This window comes from Nerophis lumbriciformis, linkage group LG03 (genome assembly GCF_033978685.3).
Source record: "Nerophis lumbriciformis linkage group LG03, RoL_Nlum_v2.1, whole genome shotgun sequence".
NCBI classification, from domain to species: domain Eukaryota; kingdom Metazoa; phylum Chordata; class Actinopteri; order Syngnathiformes; family Syngnathidae; genus Nerophis; species Nerophis lumbriciformis.
Window position 1 is genome coordinate 28,877,154 of NC_084550.2, and position 19,426 is coordinate 28,896,579.

General features: G+C 45.3%; 1 protein-coding gene across 2 annotated transcripts in view; it reads right to left on the reverse strand.

The window, feature by feature from the left end:
- Positions 1–17,923, reverse strand: part of atpsckmt (fATP synthase c subunit lysine N-methyltransferase) — a 44,330-nt gene extending 26,407 nt beyond the window's left edge. The window contains exons 1-3 of one of the 2 annotated variants that reach the window (XM_061936522.2): positions 17,482–17,923; positions 16,794–17,073; positions 10,175–10,312 (exon numbers count right to left, since the gene is read on the reverse strand). In XM_061936522.2, coding sequence (XP_061792506.1) covers positions 10,175–10,312; positions 16,794–17,060 — 405 coding nt within the window. In that variant the 5' untranslated portion in view covers positions 17,061–17,073; positions 17,482–17,923. Of the gene's footprint in view, positions 1–10,174; positions 10,313–16,793 lie in introns of both variants that reach the window. The other variant, XM_061936514.2, reaches the window with a different exon arrangement.
- Between the last annotated feature and the right edge of the window lie 1,503 nt (positions 17,924–19,426).

The window sequence follows — 19,426 nt, forward strand, 5'->3', positions numbered from 1 at the left end:
AATGGACTTACTACATGGACTCAGTGTGTGAGAATGGACTTACTACATGGACTAAGTGTGTGAGAATGGACTTACTACATGGACTAAGTGTGTGAGAATGGACTTACTACATGGACTAAGTGTGTGAGAATGGACTTACTACATGGACTAAGTGTGTGAGAATGGACTTACTTCATGGACTAAGTGTGTGAGAATAGACTTACTACATGGACTAAGTGTGTGAGAATGGACTTACGACATGGACTCAGTGTGTGAGAATGGACTTACTACATGGACTAAGTATGTGAGAAGGGACTTACTACATGGACACAGTGTGTGAGAATGGACTTACTACATGGACTAAGTGTGTGAGAATGGACTTACTACATGGACTAAGTGTGTGAGAATGGACTGACTACATGGACTAAGTGTGTGAGAATGGACTTACGACATGGACTCAGTGTGTGAGAATGGACTAACTACATGGACTAAGTATGTGAGAATGGACTTACTACATGGACTCAGTGTGTGAGAATGGACTTACTACATGGACTAAGTATGTGAGAATTGACTTACGACATGGACTAAGTGTGTGAGAATGGACTTACTACATGGACTCAGTGTGTGAGAATGGACTTACTACATGGACTCAGTGTGTGAGAATGGACTTACTACATGGACTAAGTGTGTGAGAATGGACTTACTACATGGACTAAGTGTGTGAGAATGGACTTACTACATGGACTAAGTGTGTGAGAATGGACTTACTACATGGATTCAGTGTGTGAGAATGGACTTACTACACGGACTAAGTGTGTGAGAATGGACTTACGACATGGACTCAGTGTGTGAGAATGGCTTACTACATGGACTAAGTGTGTGAGAATGGACTTACAGTGTTTCCCACACATTCATTTATTTGTGGCGGCCCGCCACGAAAGAATTACGTCCGCCACAAATGGATTTTTCGGCTTTTGACTCGCTCAACCGCTCATAAAAGCAATGGGACTATGTATGTACCTTGTAGTTACAACTCCGGTGCAGTAGGTGGCAGTAGCCTACTATGCATTGTAACTCCGCCAATAGCACTTAATTCACCTGGTGGGCCAGAAGAAGAAGAAGAAGAAGAAGAAGAAGACGGCGGAGTAAAACAACGGACCGACCGGATCAAAATACGAGGGTAATATAGGTTGTAGGTAGATAAGTTATAGCTGCATCGCTCACGGCTCGTCATATATTTAACGTTAATCCGCGATTTCACCGAGCGTTTCACTCACGGTGAGCAGCCTGACGCTGCTTCATTAACACTGCCGCTGTTGTCACGTCACGTGTTACCATACCGACGAGCTAACGTGTCCAGGTTATAACCCTGTTGTCAATAAACACACGTGGAGACGGTGCTTCAGATACTGCATTAATAATGAAGCTAAATTGTCCACTGTCCACTGCAGCATGTGAATGCAATGAAAAGAATAAAATCTGAGCCAACCAGCTGTTAAAATGTTGTCCAGGTTAATGTTTTGGCCATTAAAGGGCCTTCATTTCAAGATTTCAACTGTGATCGGGCTTTAAACAGGTGGCTGACCTGTTCAGATGAGTGTAACTCAGGGGTGCTCACACTTTTTCTGCAGGCGAGCTACTTTTCAATTGATCAAGTCGTGGGGATCTACCTCATTCATATATATAATTTATATTTACTTATTTATGAAATATATGTTTTTGTTAACAAGTTAAAGGTGTTTAATGATAATGCAGGCATGTTTAACACATATAGTTAATATTGTTAACAAGTTAAAGGTGTTTAAAGATAATACAAGCATGTTTAACACATATTGTTAATAAATTAAAGGTGTTTAATGATAATACAAGTATGTTTAATACATATAGTTAATATTGTTAACAAGTTAAAGGTGTTTAATGACAATACAAGCATGTTTAACACATATAGTTAATATTGTTAACAAGTTAAAGGTGTTTAAAAATAATACAAGCATGTTTAACACATATAGATTCCTTTCTTTCATGAAGACAAGAATATAAGTTGGTGTATTACCTGATTGTGATGACTTGCATTGATAGGAATCAGACAGTGGTGCTGATAACGTCCGCATTTTCGAATGGAGGAGGAAAAAAAGTCCTCCTTTCTGTCCAATACCACATGAAAGTGGTTGGTTTTTGGCATCTTATTTGTCCAGCTTCCGTACTCCTTTGTATACACTTTACAATAAATACATTGTCGGCAAACTCCGTAGCTTGCTAGCTTGTGCACGCCAGCTTTCTGAGACTCTTATTTTGTTAGCGCAACTGTGCAGTCGGTCTTTGGAGTTTTGACGACAGGTACGGCGCCAGAGTCTGTTGAAATAAAGTGTTTCTCGCCTTCCTGTCGGTAATTTTAATGAGCTAAATATGTACATAAAGTGTTGTACTTATATTCCAACTCCGCGTTCTTCTTGGTCATCGCCGCTGCCGCCATCACCCCCCGCCCCCCGACCACACCACCACAAATAGATGCCTGTCCTGTGGGAAACACTGACTTACTACATGGACTAAGTGTGTGAGAATGGACGTACTACATGGACTAAGTGTGTGAGAATGGACTTACGACATGGACTAAGTGTGTGAGAAAGGACTTACTACATGGACTAAGTGTGTGAGAATGGACTTACTACATGGACTAAGTGTGTGAGAATGGACTTACTTCACGGACTAAGTGTGTGAGAATGGACTTACTACATGGACTAAGTGTGTGAGAATGGACTTACTACACGGACTAAGTGTGTGAGAATGGACTTACAACATGGACTCAGTGTGTGAGAATGACTTACTACATGAACTAAGTGTGTGAGAATGGACTTACTTCATGGACTAAGTGTGTGAGAATGGACTTACTACATGGACTAAGTGTGTGAGAATGGACTTACGACATGGACTCAGTGTGTGAGAATGGACTTACTACAAGGACTAAGTGTGTGAGAATGGACTTACTACATGGACTAAGTGTGTGAGAATGGACTTACTACATGGACTAAGTGTGTGAGAATGGACCTACTACATGGACTAAGTGTGTGAGAATGGACTTACTACACGGACTAAGTGTGTGAGAATGGACTTACGACATGGACTCAGTGTGTGAGAATGGACTTACTACATGGACTAAGTGTGTGAGAATGGACTTACTACATGGACTAAGTGTGTGAGAATGGACTTACTACATGGACTAAGTGTGTGAGAATGGACTTACTACATGGACTAAGTGTGTGAGAATGGACTTACTACATGGACTAAGTGTGTGAGAATGGACTTACTACATGGACTCAGTGTGTGAGAATGGACTTACTACACGGACTCAGTGTGTGAGAATGGACTTACTACATGGACTAAGTGTGTGAGAATGGACTTACTACATGGACTAAGTATGTGAGAATGGACTTACGACATGGACTCAGTGTGTGAGAATGACTTACTACATGGACTAAGTGTGTGAGAATGGACTTACTACATGGACTAAGTGTGTGAGAATGGACTTACTACATGGACTAAGTGTGTGAGAATGGACTTACTACATGGACTAAGTGTGTGAGAATGGACTTACGACATGGACTCAGTGTGTGAGAATGGACTTACTACATGGACTAAGTATGTGAGAATGGACTTACTACATGGACTCAGTGTGTGAGAATGGACTTACTACATGGACTAAGTGTGTGAGAATGGACTTACTACATGGACTAAGTGTGTGAGAATGGACTTACTACACGGACTAAGTGTGTGAGAATGGACTTACTACATGGACTCAGTGTGTGAGAATGGACTTACTACACGGACTAAGTGTGTGAGAATGGACTTACGACATGGACTCAGTGTGTGAGAATGGACTTACTACATGGACTAAGTGTGTGAGAATGGACTTACAGTGTTTCCCACACATTCATTTATTTGTAGCGGCCCGCCACGAAAGAATTACGTCCGCCACAAATGGATTTTTCGGCTTTTGACTCGCTCGACCGCTCATAAAAGCAATGGGACTCTGTCTGTGAATGTACCTTGTAGTTACAACTCCGGTGCAGTAGGTGGCAGTAGCCTACTATGCATTGTAACTCCGCCAATAGCACTTAATTCACCTGGTGGGCCAGAAGAAGAAGAAGAAGAAGAAGACGGCGGAGTAAAACAACGGACAGACCGGATCAAAATACGAGGGTAATATAGGTTGTAGGTAGATAAGTTATAGCTGCATCGCTCACGGCTCGTCATATATTTAACGTTAATCCGCGATTTCACCGAGCGTTTCACTCACGGTGAGCAGCCTGACGCTGCTTCATTAACACTGCCGCTGTTGTCACGTCACGTGTTACCATACCGACGAGCTAACGTGTCCAGGTTATAACCCTGTTGTCAATAAACACACGTGGAGACGGTGCTTCAGATACTGCATTAATAATGAAGCTAAATTGTCCACTGTCCACTGCAGCATGTGAATGCAATGAAAAGAATAAAATCTGAGCCAACCAGCTGTTAAAATGTTGTCCAGGTTAATGTTTTGGCCATTAAAGGGCCTTCATTTCAAGATTTAAACTGTGATCGGGCTTTAAACAGGTGGCTGACCTGTTCAGATGAGTGTAACTCAGGGGTGCTCACACTTTTTCTGCAGGCGAGCTACTTTTCAATTGATCAAGTCGTGGGGATCTACCTCATTCATATACCGTATTTTCCGCACTATAAGCCGCCCCGGGTTATTAGCCGCACCTTCAATGAATGGCATATTTCAAAACTTTGTCCACCTATAAGCCGCCCCGGACTATAAGCCGCGCCTACGCTGCGCTAAAGGGATTGTCAAAAAAACAGTCAGATAGGTCAGTCAAACTTTAATAATATATTAAAAACCAGCGTTCTAACAACTCTGTCCCAAAATGTACGCAAATGTGCAATCACAAACATAGTAAAATTCAAAATAGTGCAGAGCAATAGCAACATAATGTTGCTCAAACGTTAATGTCACAACACACAAAATAAACATAACACTCACTTTCTGAAGTTATTCTTCATTCGTAAATCCTTCGAATTCTTCGTCTTCGGTGTCCGAATTGAAAAGTTGGGCAAATGTGGGATCCAAAATGGCCGGCTCCGTCTCGTCGAAGTAATCGGAGTCAGTGTCACTGTTGTCCAGCAGTTCTGTGAATCCTGCCTTCCGGAAAGCTCGGACCACAGTTGTGACCGAAATATCTGCCCAGGCATTTACGATCCACTGGCAGATGTTGGCGTATGTCGTCCGGCGCTGTCTGCCTGTCTTAGTGAAGGTGTGTTCGCCTTCGGTCATCCATTGTTCCCACGCCGTTCGCAGTCGTGATTTGAATGCCCTGTTGACACCAATATCCAGCGGTTGGAGTTCTTTGGTTAATCCACCCGGAATGACGGCGAGTGTTGTATTTGTGTGCTTCACTTGTTTTTTGACACCATCTGTGATGTGGGCGCGCATAGAGTCGTATATCAACATGGACGGAGCTGTGTGAAAAAAGCCACCTGGCCTCTTCGCGTAAACTTCCCTTAACCACTCGCTCATCTTTTCTTCATCCATCCATCCCTTCGAGTTAGCTTTTATGATGACGCCGGCTAGAAAGGTCTCTTTTGGCAAGGTCTTCCTTTTGAATATCACCATGGGTGGAAGTTTCAGGCCATTAGCATGGCAAGCTAGAACCACAGTGAAGGACGACTTCTCATTCCCTGTGGTGCGAATATTCACCGTACGTGCTCCCGTTGTATCCACAGTATCCACAGTATCCACAGTGCGGTTCACAGGAATATCAGTTGCTGTGAAATAGTAATCCGTGTGAGGATGGAGAGATTGCGTCTTTTCATGAACCGGATCCTTGTCGCTTAGTAGGAGCCATTTTGTGGTCTTTACAGATGTAAACAGGAAATGAAACGTACGGTAATATCCGCGCGCTTTTTCTTCTTCTACGCGGGCGGGTGGTTGCTTACAGTAGAAGAAGAAGCGCTTCCTGTTCTATGGGGGCGGGTGCTTACCTTGGCGGTTGCTTGCGTAGAAGAAGAAGCGTTTCCTGTTCTACCGGGAAAAAAGATGGCGGCTGTTTACCGAAGTTGCGAGATCGAAACTTTATGAAAATGAATCTTAATATTTATCCATATATAAAGCGCACCGGGTTAAAAGCCGCACTGTCAGCTTTTGAGTAAATTTGTGGTTTTTAGGTGCGGCTAATGGTGCGGAAAATACGGTATATAATTTATATTTACTTATTTATGAAATATATGTTTTTGTAAACAAGTTAAAGGTGTTTAATGATAATGCAAGCATGTTTAACACATATAGTTAATATTGTTAACAAGTTAAAGGTGTTTAAAGATAATACAAGCATGTTTAACACATATTGTTAATAAATTAAAGGTGTTTAATGATAATACAAGTATGTTTAATACATATAGTTAATATTGTTAACAAGTTAAAGGTGTTTAATGACAATACAAGCATGTTTAACACACATAGTTAATATTGTTAACAAGTTAAAGGTGTTTAAAAATAATACAAGCATGTTTAACACATATAGATTCCTTTCTTTCATGAAGACAAGAATATAAGTTGGTGTATTACCTGATTGTGATGACTTGCATTGATAGGAATCAGACAGTGGTGCTGAAAACGTCCGCATTTTCGAATGGAGGAGAAAAGAAGTCCTCCTTTCTGTCCAATACCACATGAAAGTGGTTGGTTTTTGGCATCTTATTTGTCCAGCTTCCGTACTCCATTGTATACACTTTACAATAAACACATTGTCGGCAAACTCCGTAGCTTGCTAGCTTGTGCACGCCAGCTTTGTGAGACTCTTATTTTGTTAGCGCAACTGTGCAGTCGGTCTTTGGAGTTTTGACGACAGGTACGGCGCCAGAGTCTGTTGAAATAAAGTGTTTCTCGCCTTCCTGTCGGTAATTTTAATGAGCTAAATATGTACATAAAGTGTTGTACTTATATTCCAACTCCGCGTTCTTCTTGGTCATCGCCGCTGCCGCCGTCACCCCCCGCCCCCCGACCACACCACCACAAATAGATGCCTGTCCTGTGGGAAACACTGACTTACTACATGGACTAAGTGTGTGAGAATGGACTTACTACATGGACTAAGTGTGTGAGAATGGACTTACTACATGGACTCAGTGTGTGAGAATGGACTTACTACAAGGACTAAGTGTGTGAGAATGGACTTACTACATGGACTAAGTGTGTGAGAATGGACTTACTACATGGACTAAGTGTGTGAGAATGGACTTACTACATGGACTAAGTGTGTGAGAATGGACTTACGACATGGACTAAGTGTGTGAGAATGGACTTACTACATGGACTAAGTGTGTGAGAATGGACTTACTACATGGACTAAGTGTGTGAGAATGGACTTACTTCATGGACTAAGTGTGTGAGAATGGACTTACTACATGGACTAAGTGTGTGAGAATGGACTTACTACACGGACTAAGTGTGTGAGAATGGACTTACGACATGGACTCAGTGTGTGAGAATGACTTACTACATGGACTAAGTGTGTGAGAATGGACTTACTACATGGACTAAGTGTGTGAGAATGGACTTACTACATGGACTAAGTGTGTGAGAATGGACTTACTACATGGACTAAGTGTGTGAGAATGGACTTACAGTGTTTCCCACACATTCATTTATTTGTGGCGGCCCGCCACGAAAGAATTACGTCCGCCACAAATGGATTTTTCGGCTTTTGACTCGCTCGACCGCTCATAAAAGCAATGGGACTCTGTCTGTGAATGTACCTTGTAGTTACAACTCCGGTGCAGTAGGTGGCAGTAGCCTACTATGCATTGTAACTCCGCCAATAGCACTTAATTCATCTGGTGGGCCAGAAGAAGAAGAAGAAGAAGAAGACGGCGGAGTAAAACAACGGACAGACCGGATCAAAATACGAGGGTAATATAGGTTGTAGGTAGATAAGTTATAGCTGCATCGCTCACGGCTCGTCATATATTTAACGTTAATCCGCGATTTCACCGAGCGTTTCACTCACGGTGAGCAGCCTGACGCTGCTTCATTAACACTGCCGCTGTTGTCACGTCACGTGTTACCATACCGACGAACTAACGTGTCCAGGTTATAACCCTGTTGTCAATAAACACACGTGGAGACGGTGCTTCAGATACTGCATTAATAATGAAGCTAAATTGTCCACTGTCCACTGCAGCATGTGAATGCAATGAAAAGAATAAAATCTGAGCCAACCAGCTGTTAAAATGTTTGTCCAGGTTAATGTTTTGGCCATTAAAGGGCCTTCATTTCAAGATTTCAACTGTGATCGGGCTTTAAACAGGTGGCTGACCTGTTCAGATGAGTGTAACTCAGGGGTGCTCACACTTTTTCTGCAGGCGAGCTACTTTTCAATTGATCAAGTCGTGGGGATCTACCTCATTCATATATATAATTTATATTTACTTATTTATGAAATATATGTTTTTGTTAACAAGTTAAAGGTGTTTAATGATAATGCAAGCATGTTTAACACATATAGTTAATATTGTTAACAAGTTAAAGGTGTTTAAAGATAATACAAGCATGTTTAACACATATTGTTAATAAATTAAAGGTGTTTAATGATAATACAAGTATGTTTAATACATATAGTTAATATAGTTAACAAGTTAAAGGTGTTTAATGACAATACAAGCATGTTTAACACATATAGTTAATATTGTTAACAAGTTAAAAGTGTTTAAAAATAATACAAGCATGTTTAACACATATAGATTCCTTTCTTTCATGAAGACAAGAATATAAGTTGGTGTATTACCTGATTGTGATGACTTGCATTGATAGGAATCAGACAGTGGTGCTGATAACGTCCGCATTTTCGAATGGAGGAGAAAAAAAGTCCTCCTTTCTGTCCAATACCACATGAAAGTGGTTGGTTTTTGGCATCTTATTTGTCCAGCTTCCGTACTCCTTTGTATACACTTTACAATAAATACATTGTCGGCAAACTCCGTAGCTTGCTAGCTTGTGCACGCCAGCTTTCTGAGACTCTTATTTTGTTAGCGCAACTGTGCAGTCGGTCTTTGGAGTTTTGACGACAGGTACGGTGCCAGAGTCTGTTGAAATAAAGTGTTTCTCGCCTTCCTGTCGGTAATTTTAATGAGCTAAATATGTACATAAAGTGTTGTACTTATATTCCAACTCCGCGTTCTTCTTGGTCATCGCCGCTGCCGCCGTCACCCCCCGCCCCCCGACCACACCACCACAAATAGATGCCTGTCCTGTGGGAAACACTGACTTACTACATGGACTAAGAGTGTGAGAATGGACTTACTACATGGACTAAGTGTGTGAGAATGGACTTACTACATGGACTCAGTGTGTGAGAATGGACTTACTACAAGAACTAAGTGTGTGAGAATGGACTTACTACATGGACTAAGTGTGTGAGAATGGACTTACTACACGGACTAAGTGTGTGAGAATGGACTTACGACATGGACTCAGTGTGTGAGAATGGACTTACTACATGGACTAAGTGTGTGAGAATGGACTTACTACATTGACTCAGTGTGTGAGAATGGACTTACTACATGGACTAAGTGTGTGAGAATGAACGTACTACATGGACTAAGTGTGTGAGAATGGACTTACTACATGGACTAAGTGTGTGAGAATGGACTTACTACATGGACTAAGTGTGTGAGGATGGACTTACGACATGGACTAAGTGTGTGAGAATGGACTTACTACATGGACTATGTGTGTGAGAATGGACTTACTACATGGACTAAGTGTGTGAGAATGGACTTACTACATGGACTCAGTGTGTGAGAATGGACTTACTACATGGACTAAGTGTGTGAGAATGGACTTACTACATGGACTAAGTGTGTGAGAATGGACATACTACATGCACTAAGTGTGTGAGAATGGACTTACTACATGGACTAAGTGTGTGAGAATGGACTTACGACATGGACTAAGTGTGTGAGAATGGACTTACTACATGGACTAAGTGTGTGAGAATGGACTTACTACATGGACTAAGTGTGTGAGAATGGACTTACGACATGGACTCAGTGTGTGAGAATGGACTTACTACATGGACTAAGTGTGTGAGAATGGACTTACTACATGGACTAAGTGTGTGAGAATGGACTTACTACATGGACTAAGTGTAAAACTGACCTTCCATAAGTCTGAGATGTGAAAGGCGGTGGAGTGGTGTACTCCTTCCCTCCAGGCCTTGTAGCGAGAGTACCACACCAGCCAGGGGTTCAACTCAAAGCCCGATGCCTGAAATCCACGCCTTGCTGCTGCGATCACCTGCACGACAAAGTATCTTAGTCCTATGTATGTGCCCCCACTTCGACAGGATCTCCTCCCCGTCATCTTTGCTGTAGCGGTGCCTTTTAGCGCTTCCATAGCGAATCTACTGACTGATATAAGTTGGAACTGTACGCTACTTGGCATTAGAAATGGCAGATGAATGTCCCACAAAGAGAGGATACAGGAAAAGAAGGCGCTTAGTGACTAAAATGGCGGACACATTTTCGGGATTTATGCAGATCCCAAATACACATCAGCAGGTACCAATCGGTAGGAAAAGTTGGTTTTGCGTAATGTTGAGATAATGTCTCCTAATAAGTGCCATTTTGGGGTCCATAATAATTGAAGCACAGTACGTCTGACTATGCTAGTCGTAATGCTCCGGTACGGTTTCACAGCTTACCAAAGTCATTCTAAAACATTTTGACGTTGTGTGTAATGTTCTATATTCTCAATGAAACATTAACGTTTTGGTGTTGCTTGCTGACGAGTACTTGCTAGCGTCATTTATTGGTCAGGCGTCAACCTGCAGTCCTGGTAGCCTGGCTCTAACTTCCTGGCAGCCTGCCTAACTTCCTGGTAGCGTGCCTAACTTCCTGGTTGCCTGCCTAACTTCCTGGTAGCCTGCCTAACTTCCTGGCAGCCTGACTAACTTCCTGGTATCTTGCCTAACTTCCTGGTAGCTTAGCTAACTTCCTGGCAGCCTGACTAACTTCCTGGTAGCTTGCTTAACTTCCTGGTAGCATAGCTAACTTCTCGGCAGCTCGCCTAATTTCCTGGCAACCTGACTAACTTCCTGGTAGCCTGCCTAACTTCCTGGTAGCTTGGCTAACTTCCTGGTTGCCTGCCTAACTTCCTGGCAGCCTGACTAACTTCCTGGTAGCTTGCCTAACTTCCTGGTAGCTTAGCTAACTTCCTGGTAGAATGCCTAACTTCCTGGTAGCTTGGCTAACTTCCTGGTTGCCTGCCTAACTTCCTGGCAGCCTGACTAACTTCCTGGTATATTGCCTAACTTCCTGGTAGCTTAGCTAACTTCCTGGTAGAATGCCTAACTTCCTGGTAGCTTGGCTAACTTCCTGGTTGCCTGCCTAACTTCCTGGCAGCCTGACTAACTTCCTGGTATATTGCCTAACTTCCTGGTAGCTTAGCTAACTTTCTGGCAGCCTGACTAACTTCCTGGTAGCCTGGCTAACTTCCTGGTAGCCTGCCTAACTTCCTGGTAGCTTGCCTAACTTCCTGGTAGCTTAGCTAACTTCCTGGTAGAATGCCTAACTTCCTGGTAGCTTGGCTAACTTCCTGGTTGCCTGCCTAACTTCCTGGCAGCCTGACTAACTTCCTGGTATATTGCCTAACTTCCTGGTAGCTTAGCTAACTTTCTGGCAGCCTGACTAACTTCCTGGTAGCCTGGCTAACTTCCTGGTAGCCTGCCTAACTTCCTGGTAGCTTGGCTAACTTCCTGGCAGCCTGACTAACTTCCTGGTATCTTGCCTAACTTCCTGGTAGCTTGGCTAACTTCCTGGCAGCCTGACTAACTTCCTGATAGCTTGGCTAACTTCCTGGTAGCTTGGCTAACTTCCTGGTAGCTTAGCTAACTTCCTGGTAGCTTAGCTAACTTCCTGTTTGCCTGTCTGACTTCCTGGTAGCTTGGCTAACTTCCTGGTAGCTTAGCTAACTTCCTGGTAGCTTGGCTAACTTCCTGTTTGCCTGTCTGACTTCCTGGTAGCTTGGCTAACTTCCTGGTAGCTTAGCTAACTTCCTGGTAGCTTGGAAAACTTCCTGGTTGCCTGCCTAACTTCCTGGCAGCCTGACTAACTTCCTGATAGCTTGACTAACTTCCTGGTAGCTTGGCTAACTTCCTGGTAGCTTAGCTAACTTCCTGGTAGCTTGGCTAACTTCCTGTTTGCCTGTCTGACTTCCTGGTAGCTTGGCTAACTTCCTGGTAGCTTAGCTAACTTCCTGGTAGCTTGGCTAACTTCCTGGTTGCCTGCCTAACTTCCTGGCAGCCTGACTAACTTCCTGGTAGCTTGCCTAACTTCCTGGTAGCTTAGCTAACTTCCTGGTAGAATGCCTAACTTCCTGGTAGCTTGGCTAACTTCCTGGTTGCCTGCCTAACTTCCTGGCAGCCTGACTAACTTCCTGGTAGCTTGCCTAACTTCCTGGTAGCTTAGCTAACTTCCTGGCAGCCTGACTAACTTCCTGGTAGCTTGCTTAACTTCCTGGTAGCATAGCTAACTTCTCGGCAGCTCGCCTAATTTCCTGGCAACCTGACTAACGTCCTGGTAGCCTGCCTAACTTCCTGGTAGCTTGGCTAACTTCCTGGTTGCCTGCCTAACTTCCTGGCAGCCTGACTAACTTCCTGGTAGCTTGCCTAACTTCCTGGTAGCTTAGCTAACTTCCTGGTAGAATGCCTAACTTCCTGGTAGCTTGGCTAACTTCCTGGTTGCCTGCCTAACTTCCTGGCAGCCTGACTAACTTCCTGGTATATTGCCTAACTTCCTGGTAGCTTAGCTAACTTCCTGGCAGCCTGACTAACTTCCTGGTAGCCTGGCTAACTTCCTGGTAGCCTGCCTAACTTCCTGGTAGCTTGGCTAACTTCCTGGCAGCCTGACTAACTTCCTGGTATCTTGCCTAACTTCCTGGTAGCTTAGCTAACTTCCTGGCAGCCTGACTAACTTCCTGATAGCTTGGCTAACTTCCTGGTAGCTTGGCTAACTTCCTGGTAGCTTAGCTAACTTCCTGGTAGCTTGGCTAACTTCCTGTTTGCCTGTCTGACTTCCTGGTAGCTTGGCTACCTTCCTGGTAGCTTAGCTAACTTCCTGGTAGCTTGGCTAACTTCCTGTTTGCCTGTCTGACTTCCTGGTAGCTTGGCTAACTTCCTGGTAGCTTAGCTAACTTCCTGGTAGCTTGGAAAACTTCCTGGTTGCCTGCCTAACTTCCTGGCAGCCTGACTAACTTCCTGATAGCTTGACTAACTTCCTGGTAGCTTGGCTAACTTCCTGGTAGCTTAGCTAACTTCCTGGTACCTTGGCTAACTTCCTGTTTGCCTGTCTGACTTCCTGGTAGCTTGGCTAACTTCCTGGTAGCTTAGCTAACTTCCTGGTAGCTTGGCTAACTTCCTGGTTGCCTGCCTAACTTCCTGGCAGCCTGACTAACTTCCTGGTAGCTTGCCTAACTTCCTGGTAGCTTAGCTAACTTCCTGGTAGAATGCCTAACTTCATGGTAGCTTGGCTAACTTCCTGGTTGCCTGCCTAACTTCCTGGCAGCCTGACTAACTTCCTGGTAGCTTGCCTAACTTCCTGGTAGCTTAGCTAACTTCCTGGTATCTTGCCTAACTTCCTGGTAGCTTAGCTAACTTCCTGGTAGCTTGGCTAACTTCCTGGTAGCTTGGCTAACTTCCTGGTAGCTTAGCTAACTTCCTGTTTGCCTGTCTGACTTCCTGGTAGCTTGGCTAACTTCCTGGTAGCTTAGCTAACTTCCTGGTAGCTTGGCTAACTTCCTGGTTGCCTGCCTAACTTCCTGGCAGCCTGACTAACTTCCTGGTATATTGCCTAACTTCCTGGTAGCTTAGCTAACTTTCTGGCAGCCTGACTAACTTCCTGGTAGCCTGCCTAACTTCCTGGTAGCTTGCCTAACTTCCTGGTAGCTTAGCTAACTTCCTGGTAGAATGCCTAACTTCCTGGTAGCTTGGCTAACTTCCTGGTTGCCTGCCTAACTTCCTGGCAGCCTGACTAACTTCCTGGTATATTGTCTAACTTCCTGGTAGCTTAGCTAACTTTCTGGCAGCCTGACTAACTTCCTGGTAGCCTGGCTAACTTCCTGGTAGCCTGCCTAACTTCCTGGTAGCTTGGCTAACTTCCTGGCAGCCTGACTAACTTCCTGGTATCTTGCCTAACTTCCTGGTAGCTTGGCTAACTTCCTGGCAGCCTGACTAACTTCCTGATAGCTTGGCTAACTTCCTGGTAGCTTGGCTAACTTCCTGGTAGCTTAGCTAACTTCCTGGTAGCTTGGCTAACTTCCTGATTGCCTGTCTGACTTCCTGGTAGCTTGGCTAACTTCCTGGTAGCTTAGCTAACTTCCTGGTAGCTTGGCTAACTTCCTGTTTGCCTGTCTGATTTCCTGGTAGCTTGGCTAACTTCCTGGTAGCTTAGCTAACTTCCTGGTAGCTTGGAAAACTTCCTGGTTGCCTGCCTAACTTCCTGGCAGCCTGACTAACTTCCTGATAGCTTGACTAACTTCCTGGTAGCTTGGCTAACTTCCTGGTAGCTTAGCTATCTTCCTGGTAGCTTGGCTAACTTCCTGTTTGCCTGTCTGACTTCCTGGTAGCTTGGCTAACTTCCTGGTAGCTTAGCTAACTTCCTGGTAGCTTGGCTAACTTCCTGGTTGCCTGCCTAACTTCCTGGCAGCCTGACTAACTTCCTGGTAGCTTGCCTAACTTCCTGGTAGCTTAGCTAACTTCCTGGTAGAATGCCTAACTTCCTGGTAGCTTGGCTAACTTCCTGGTTGCCTGCCTAACTTCCTGGCAGCCTGACTAACTTCCTGGTAGCTTGCCTAACTTCCTGGTAGCTTAGCTAACTTCCTGGCAGCCTGACTAACTTCCTGGTAGCTTGCTTAACTTCCTGGTAGCATAGCTAACTTCTCGGCAGCTCGCCTAATTTCCTGGCAACCTGCCTAACTTCCTGGTATCTTGGCTAACTTCCTGGTTGCCTGCCTAACTTCCTGGCAGCCTGACTAACTTCCTGGTAGCTTGCCTAACTTCCTGGTAGCTTAGCTAACTTCCTGGTAGAATGCCTAACTTCCTGGTAGCTTGGCTAACTTCCTGGTTGCCTGCCTAACTTCCTGGCAGCCTGACTAACTTCCTGGTATATTGCCTAACTTCCTGGTAGCTTAGCTAACTTTCTGGGAGCCTGACTAACTTCCTGGTAGCCTGGCTAACTTCCTGGTAGCCTGCCTAACTTCCTGGTAGCTTGGCTAACTTCCTGGCAGCCTGACTAACTTCCTGGTATCTTGCCTAACTTCCTGGTAGCTTAGCTAACTTCCTGGCAGCCTGACTAACTTCCTGATAGCTTGACTAACTTCCTGGTAGCTTAGCTAACTTCCTGGTAGCTTGGCTAACTTCCTGTTTGCCTGTCTGACTTCCTGGTAGCTTGGCTACCTTCCTGGTAGCTTAGCTAACTTCCTGGTAGCTTGGCTAACTTCCTGTTTGCCTGTCTGACTTCCTGGTAGCTTGGCTAACTTCCTGGTAGCTTAGCTAACTTCCTGGTAGCTTGGAAAACTTCCTGGTTGCCTGCCTAACTTCCTGGCAGCCTGACTAACTTCCTGATAGCTTGACTAACTTCCTGGTAGCTTGGCTAACTTCCTGATAGCTTAGCTAACTTCCTGGTAGCTTGGCTAACTTCCTGTTTGCCTGTCTGACTTCCTGGTAGCTTGGCTAACTTCCTGATAGCTTAGCTAACTTCCTGGTAGCTTGGCTAACTTCCTGGTTGCCTGCCTAACTTCCTGGCAGCCTGACTAACTTCCTGGTAGCTTGCCTAACTTCCTGGTAGCTTAGCTAACTTCCTGGTATCTTGCCTAACTTCCTGGTAGCTTAGCTAACTTCCTGGTAGCTTGGCTAACTTCCTGGTAGCTTGGCTAACTTCCTGGTAGCTTAGCTAACTTCCTGTTTGCCTGTCTGACTTCCTGGTAGCTTGGCTAACTTCCTGATAGCTTAGCTAACTTCCTGGTAGCTTGGCTAACTTCCTGGTTGCCTGCCTAACTTCCTGGCAGCCTGACTAACTTCCTGGTAGCTTGCCTAACTTCCTGGTAGCTTAGCTAACTTCCTGGTATCTTGCCTAACTTCCTGGTAGCTTAGCTAACTTCCTGGTAGCTTGGCTAACTTCCTGGTAGCTTGGCTAACTTCCTGGTAGCTTAGCTAACTTCCTGTTTGCCTGTCTGACTTCCTGGTATCTTGCCTAACTTCCTGGTAGCTGAGCTAACTTCCTGGCAGCCTGACTAACTTCCTGATAGCTTGGCTAACTTCCTGGTAGCTTGGCTAACTTCCTGGTAGCTTAGCTAACTTCCTGGTAGCTTGGCTAACTTCCTGTTTGCCTGTCTGACTTCCTGGTTGCCTGCCTAACTTCCTGGTAGCTTGCCTAACTTTTGCTTTATTTCGGTGAAAGTGCAGCAGTTCTGACTGTCATGCGTGTGTTTTGTTGTGTAAATGATTGTTGGCATTTGCAGATTTTTGTTTATTTGCATTTGTTTTCGCTCCTGCAGTATTTTTGTGTGTTTGTAGCTCATTTCTGTGTTTAAGGCATGTTTGGACTTTGCCCGCATCGGCCACCGTAGTTCTGTCTCTGCGAACAGAACAAACTGTAATAACAGTAAATACATTGAACAGGAACATTTAGGTGCTCATTTAATTTGAAACAACGTTTTTACTTCTGTAATGTTAGTAGCTTTCATATTATGAATGAAACAAAAAGTGTTTTTATGAACTTACGATCCTTCCATCTCCACTGCCAATGTCCACCAGAGTGCCCGACCTGGCCCGCAGTGCACGGAGGACATTCTGCACTTGTGCGGGGGTCGCAGGGACAAACGGTAGGCAGACTTTCCTCCAGGCCGGGGCCAGGAAGGGTGTAGTGAGCGCGTACACAGCGAGCAGTGATCCGCCCAGCAGCCCGGTCACCATCACTCCCAGCCGGCTGCTGCTCCTCTCCGTCACACGCTGGCCCGACGACTCCGGAAAAAGGTCATTTTCCGACATGACAGACTTTCAACTAAAACATAAAAACTGAGAATTTAGTCATCTTTTAAAACATAATTATATGATGTTAAAATGCACGGCGCACGCTTTTTAATAACTGGGTTGTTTTGACCTTTGAGTGCACCGCCAAAATCATTCCGGCTAGACACAAGTTCCGCCCCTCGCAGAAGCTTTTAGTTACTTTATTGAGTTTACAACCCCCTTGTGCTGTTTTGTACTGTTTTTGTACTTATTGTGAGTATTATTTCTCAATTGTTTAATAATATAAAGGTTTATAAAATAAAATAAAAAAAGGTAATTTTTCGACATGATGTACTTTCAACCATTACATAAAAATTGAGGATTTAGCCGACTTTTAAAACATAATTATATGATATTAAAATGCACAGCGCGTACTTTTTAATAACTGGGTTGTTTTTACCTTTGCGTGCACCGCCAAAATCATTCCGACTTGACACAAGTTCCGCCCCCTCGCAGACATTTCCGCCCTGCCATTTGGGGAAGAAACACGACTTGTAATCGTTTTATTAAAAATGTCATTTTTCGACACGATAAGCTTCCAACTAATACATAAAAACAGATAATTTATCCGGCTTTTAAAACATAATTATATTATGTTAAAATGCTCGGCGTGCACTTTTTAATAACTGGGTTGTTTTGACCTTTGAGTGCACCGCCAAAATCATTCCATCCATCCATCCATCCATCTTCTTCCGCTTATCCGAGGTCGGGTCGCGGGGGCAGCAGCCTAAGCAGGGAAGCCCAGACTTCCCTCTCCCCAGCCACTTCGTCCAGCTCTTCCTGTGGGACCCTGAGGCGTTCCCAGGCCAGCCGGGAGACATAGTCTTCCCAACGTGTCCTGGGTCTTCCCCGCGCCCTCCTACCGGTCGGACGTGCCCTAAACACCTCCCTAGGGAGGCGTTCGGGTGGCATCCTGACCAGATGCCCGAACCACCTCATCTGGCTCCTCTCGATGTGGAGGAGCAGCGGCTTTACTTTGAGCTCCTCCCGGATGGCAGAGCTTCTCACCCTATCTCTAAGGGAGAGCCCCGCCACCTGGCGGAGGAAACTCATTTCAGCCGCTTGTACCCGTGATCTTGTCCTTTCGGTCATAACCCAAAGCTCATGACCATAGGTGAGGATGGGAACGTAGATCGACCGGTAAATTGAGAGCTTTGCCTTCCGGCTCAGCTCCTTCTTCACCACAACGGATCGATACAGCGTCCGCATTACTGAAGACGCCGCGCCGATCCGCCTGTCGATCTCACGATCCACTCTTCCCTCACTCGTGAACAAGACTCTGAGGTACTTGAACTCCTCCACTTGGGGCAAGATCTCCTCCCCAACCCGGAGATGGCACTCCACCCTTTTCCGGGCGAGAACCATGGACTCGGACTTGGAGGTGCTGATTCTCATCCCAGTCGCTTCACACTCGGCTGCGAACCGATCCAGCGAGAGCTGAAGATCCTGGCCAGATGAAGCCATCAGGACCACATCATCTGCAAAAAGCAGAGACCTAATCCTGCAGCCAACAAACCAGATCCCCTCAACGCCTTGACTGCGCCTAGAAATTCTGTCCATAAAAGTTATGAACAGAATCGGTGACAAAGGGCAGCCTTGGCGGAGTCCAACCCTCACTGGAAACGTGTCCGACTTACTACCGGCAATGCGGACCAAGCTCTGGCACTGAGCATACAGGGAGCGGACTGCCACAATCAGACAGTCCGATACCCCATACTCCCTGAGCACTCCCCACAGGACTTCTCGAGGGACACGGTCGAATGCCTTCTCCAAGTCCACAAAACACATGTAGACTGGTTGGGCAAACTCCCATGCACCCTCAAGGACCCTGCCGAGAGTATAGAGCTGGTCCACAGTTCCACGACCAGGACGAAAACCACACTGTTCCTCCTGAATCCGAGGTTCGACTATCCGGCGTAGCCTCCTCTCCAGTACACCTGAATAGATCTTACCGGGAAGGCTGAGGAGTGTGATCCCACGATAGTTAGAACACACCCTCCGGTTCCCCTTCTTAAAGAGAGGAACCACCACCCCGGTCTGCCAATCCAGTGGTACCGCCCCCGATGTCCACGCGATGCTGCAGAGTCTTGTCAACCAAGACATCCCCACAGCATCCAGAGCCTTAAGGAACTCCGGGCGGATCTCATCCACCCCCGGGGCCTTGCCACCGAGGAGCTTTTTAACTACCTCAGCAACCTCAGCCCCAGAAATAGGAGAGCCCACCACAGACTCCCCAGGCACTGCTTCCTCATAGGAAGACGTGTTGGTGGGATTGAGGAGGTCTTCGAAGTATTCCCTCCACCGATCCACAACATCCGCAGTCGAGGTCAGCAGAACACCATCCT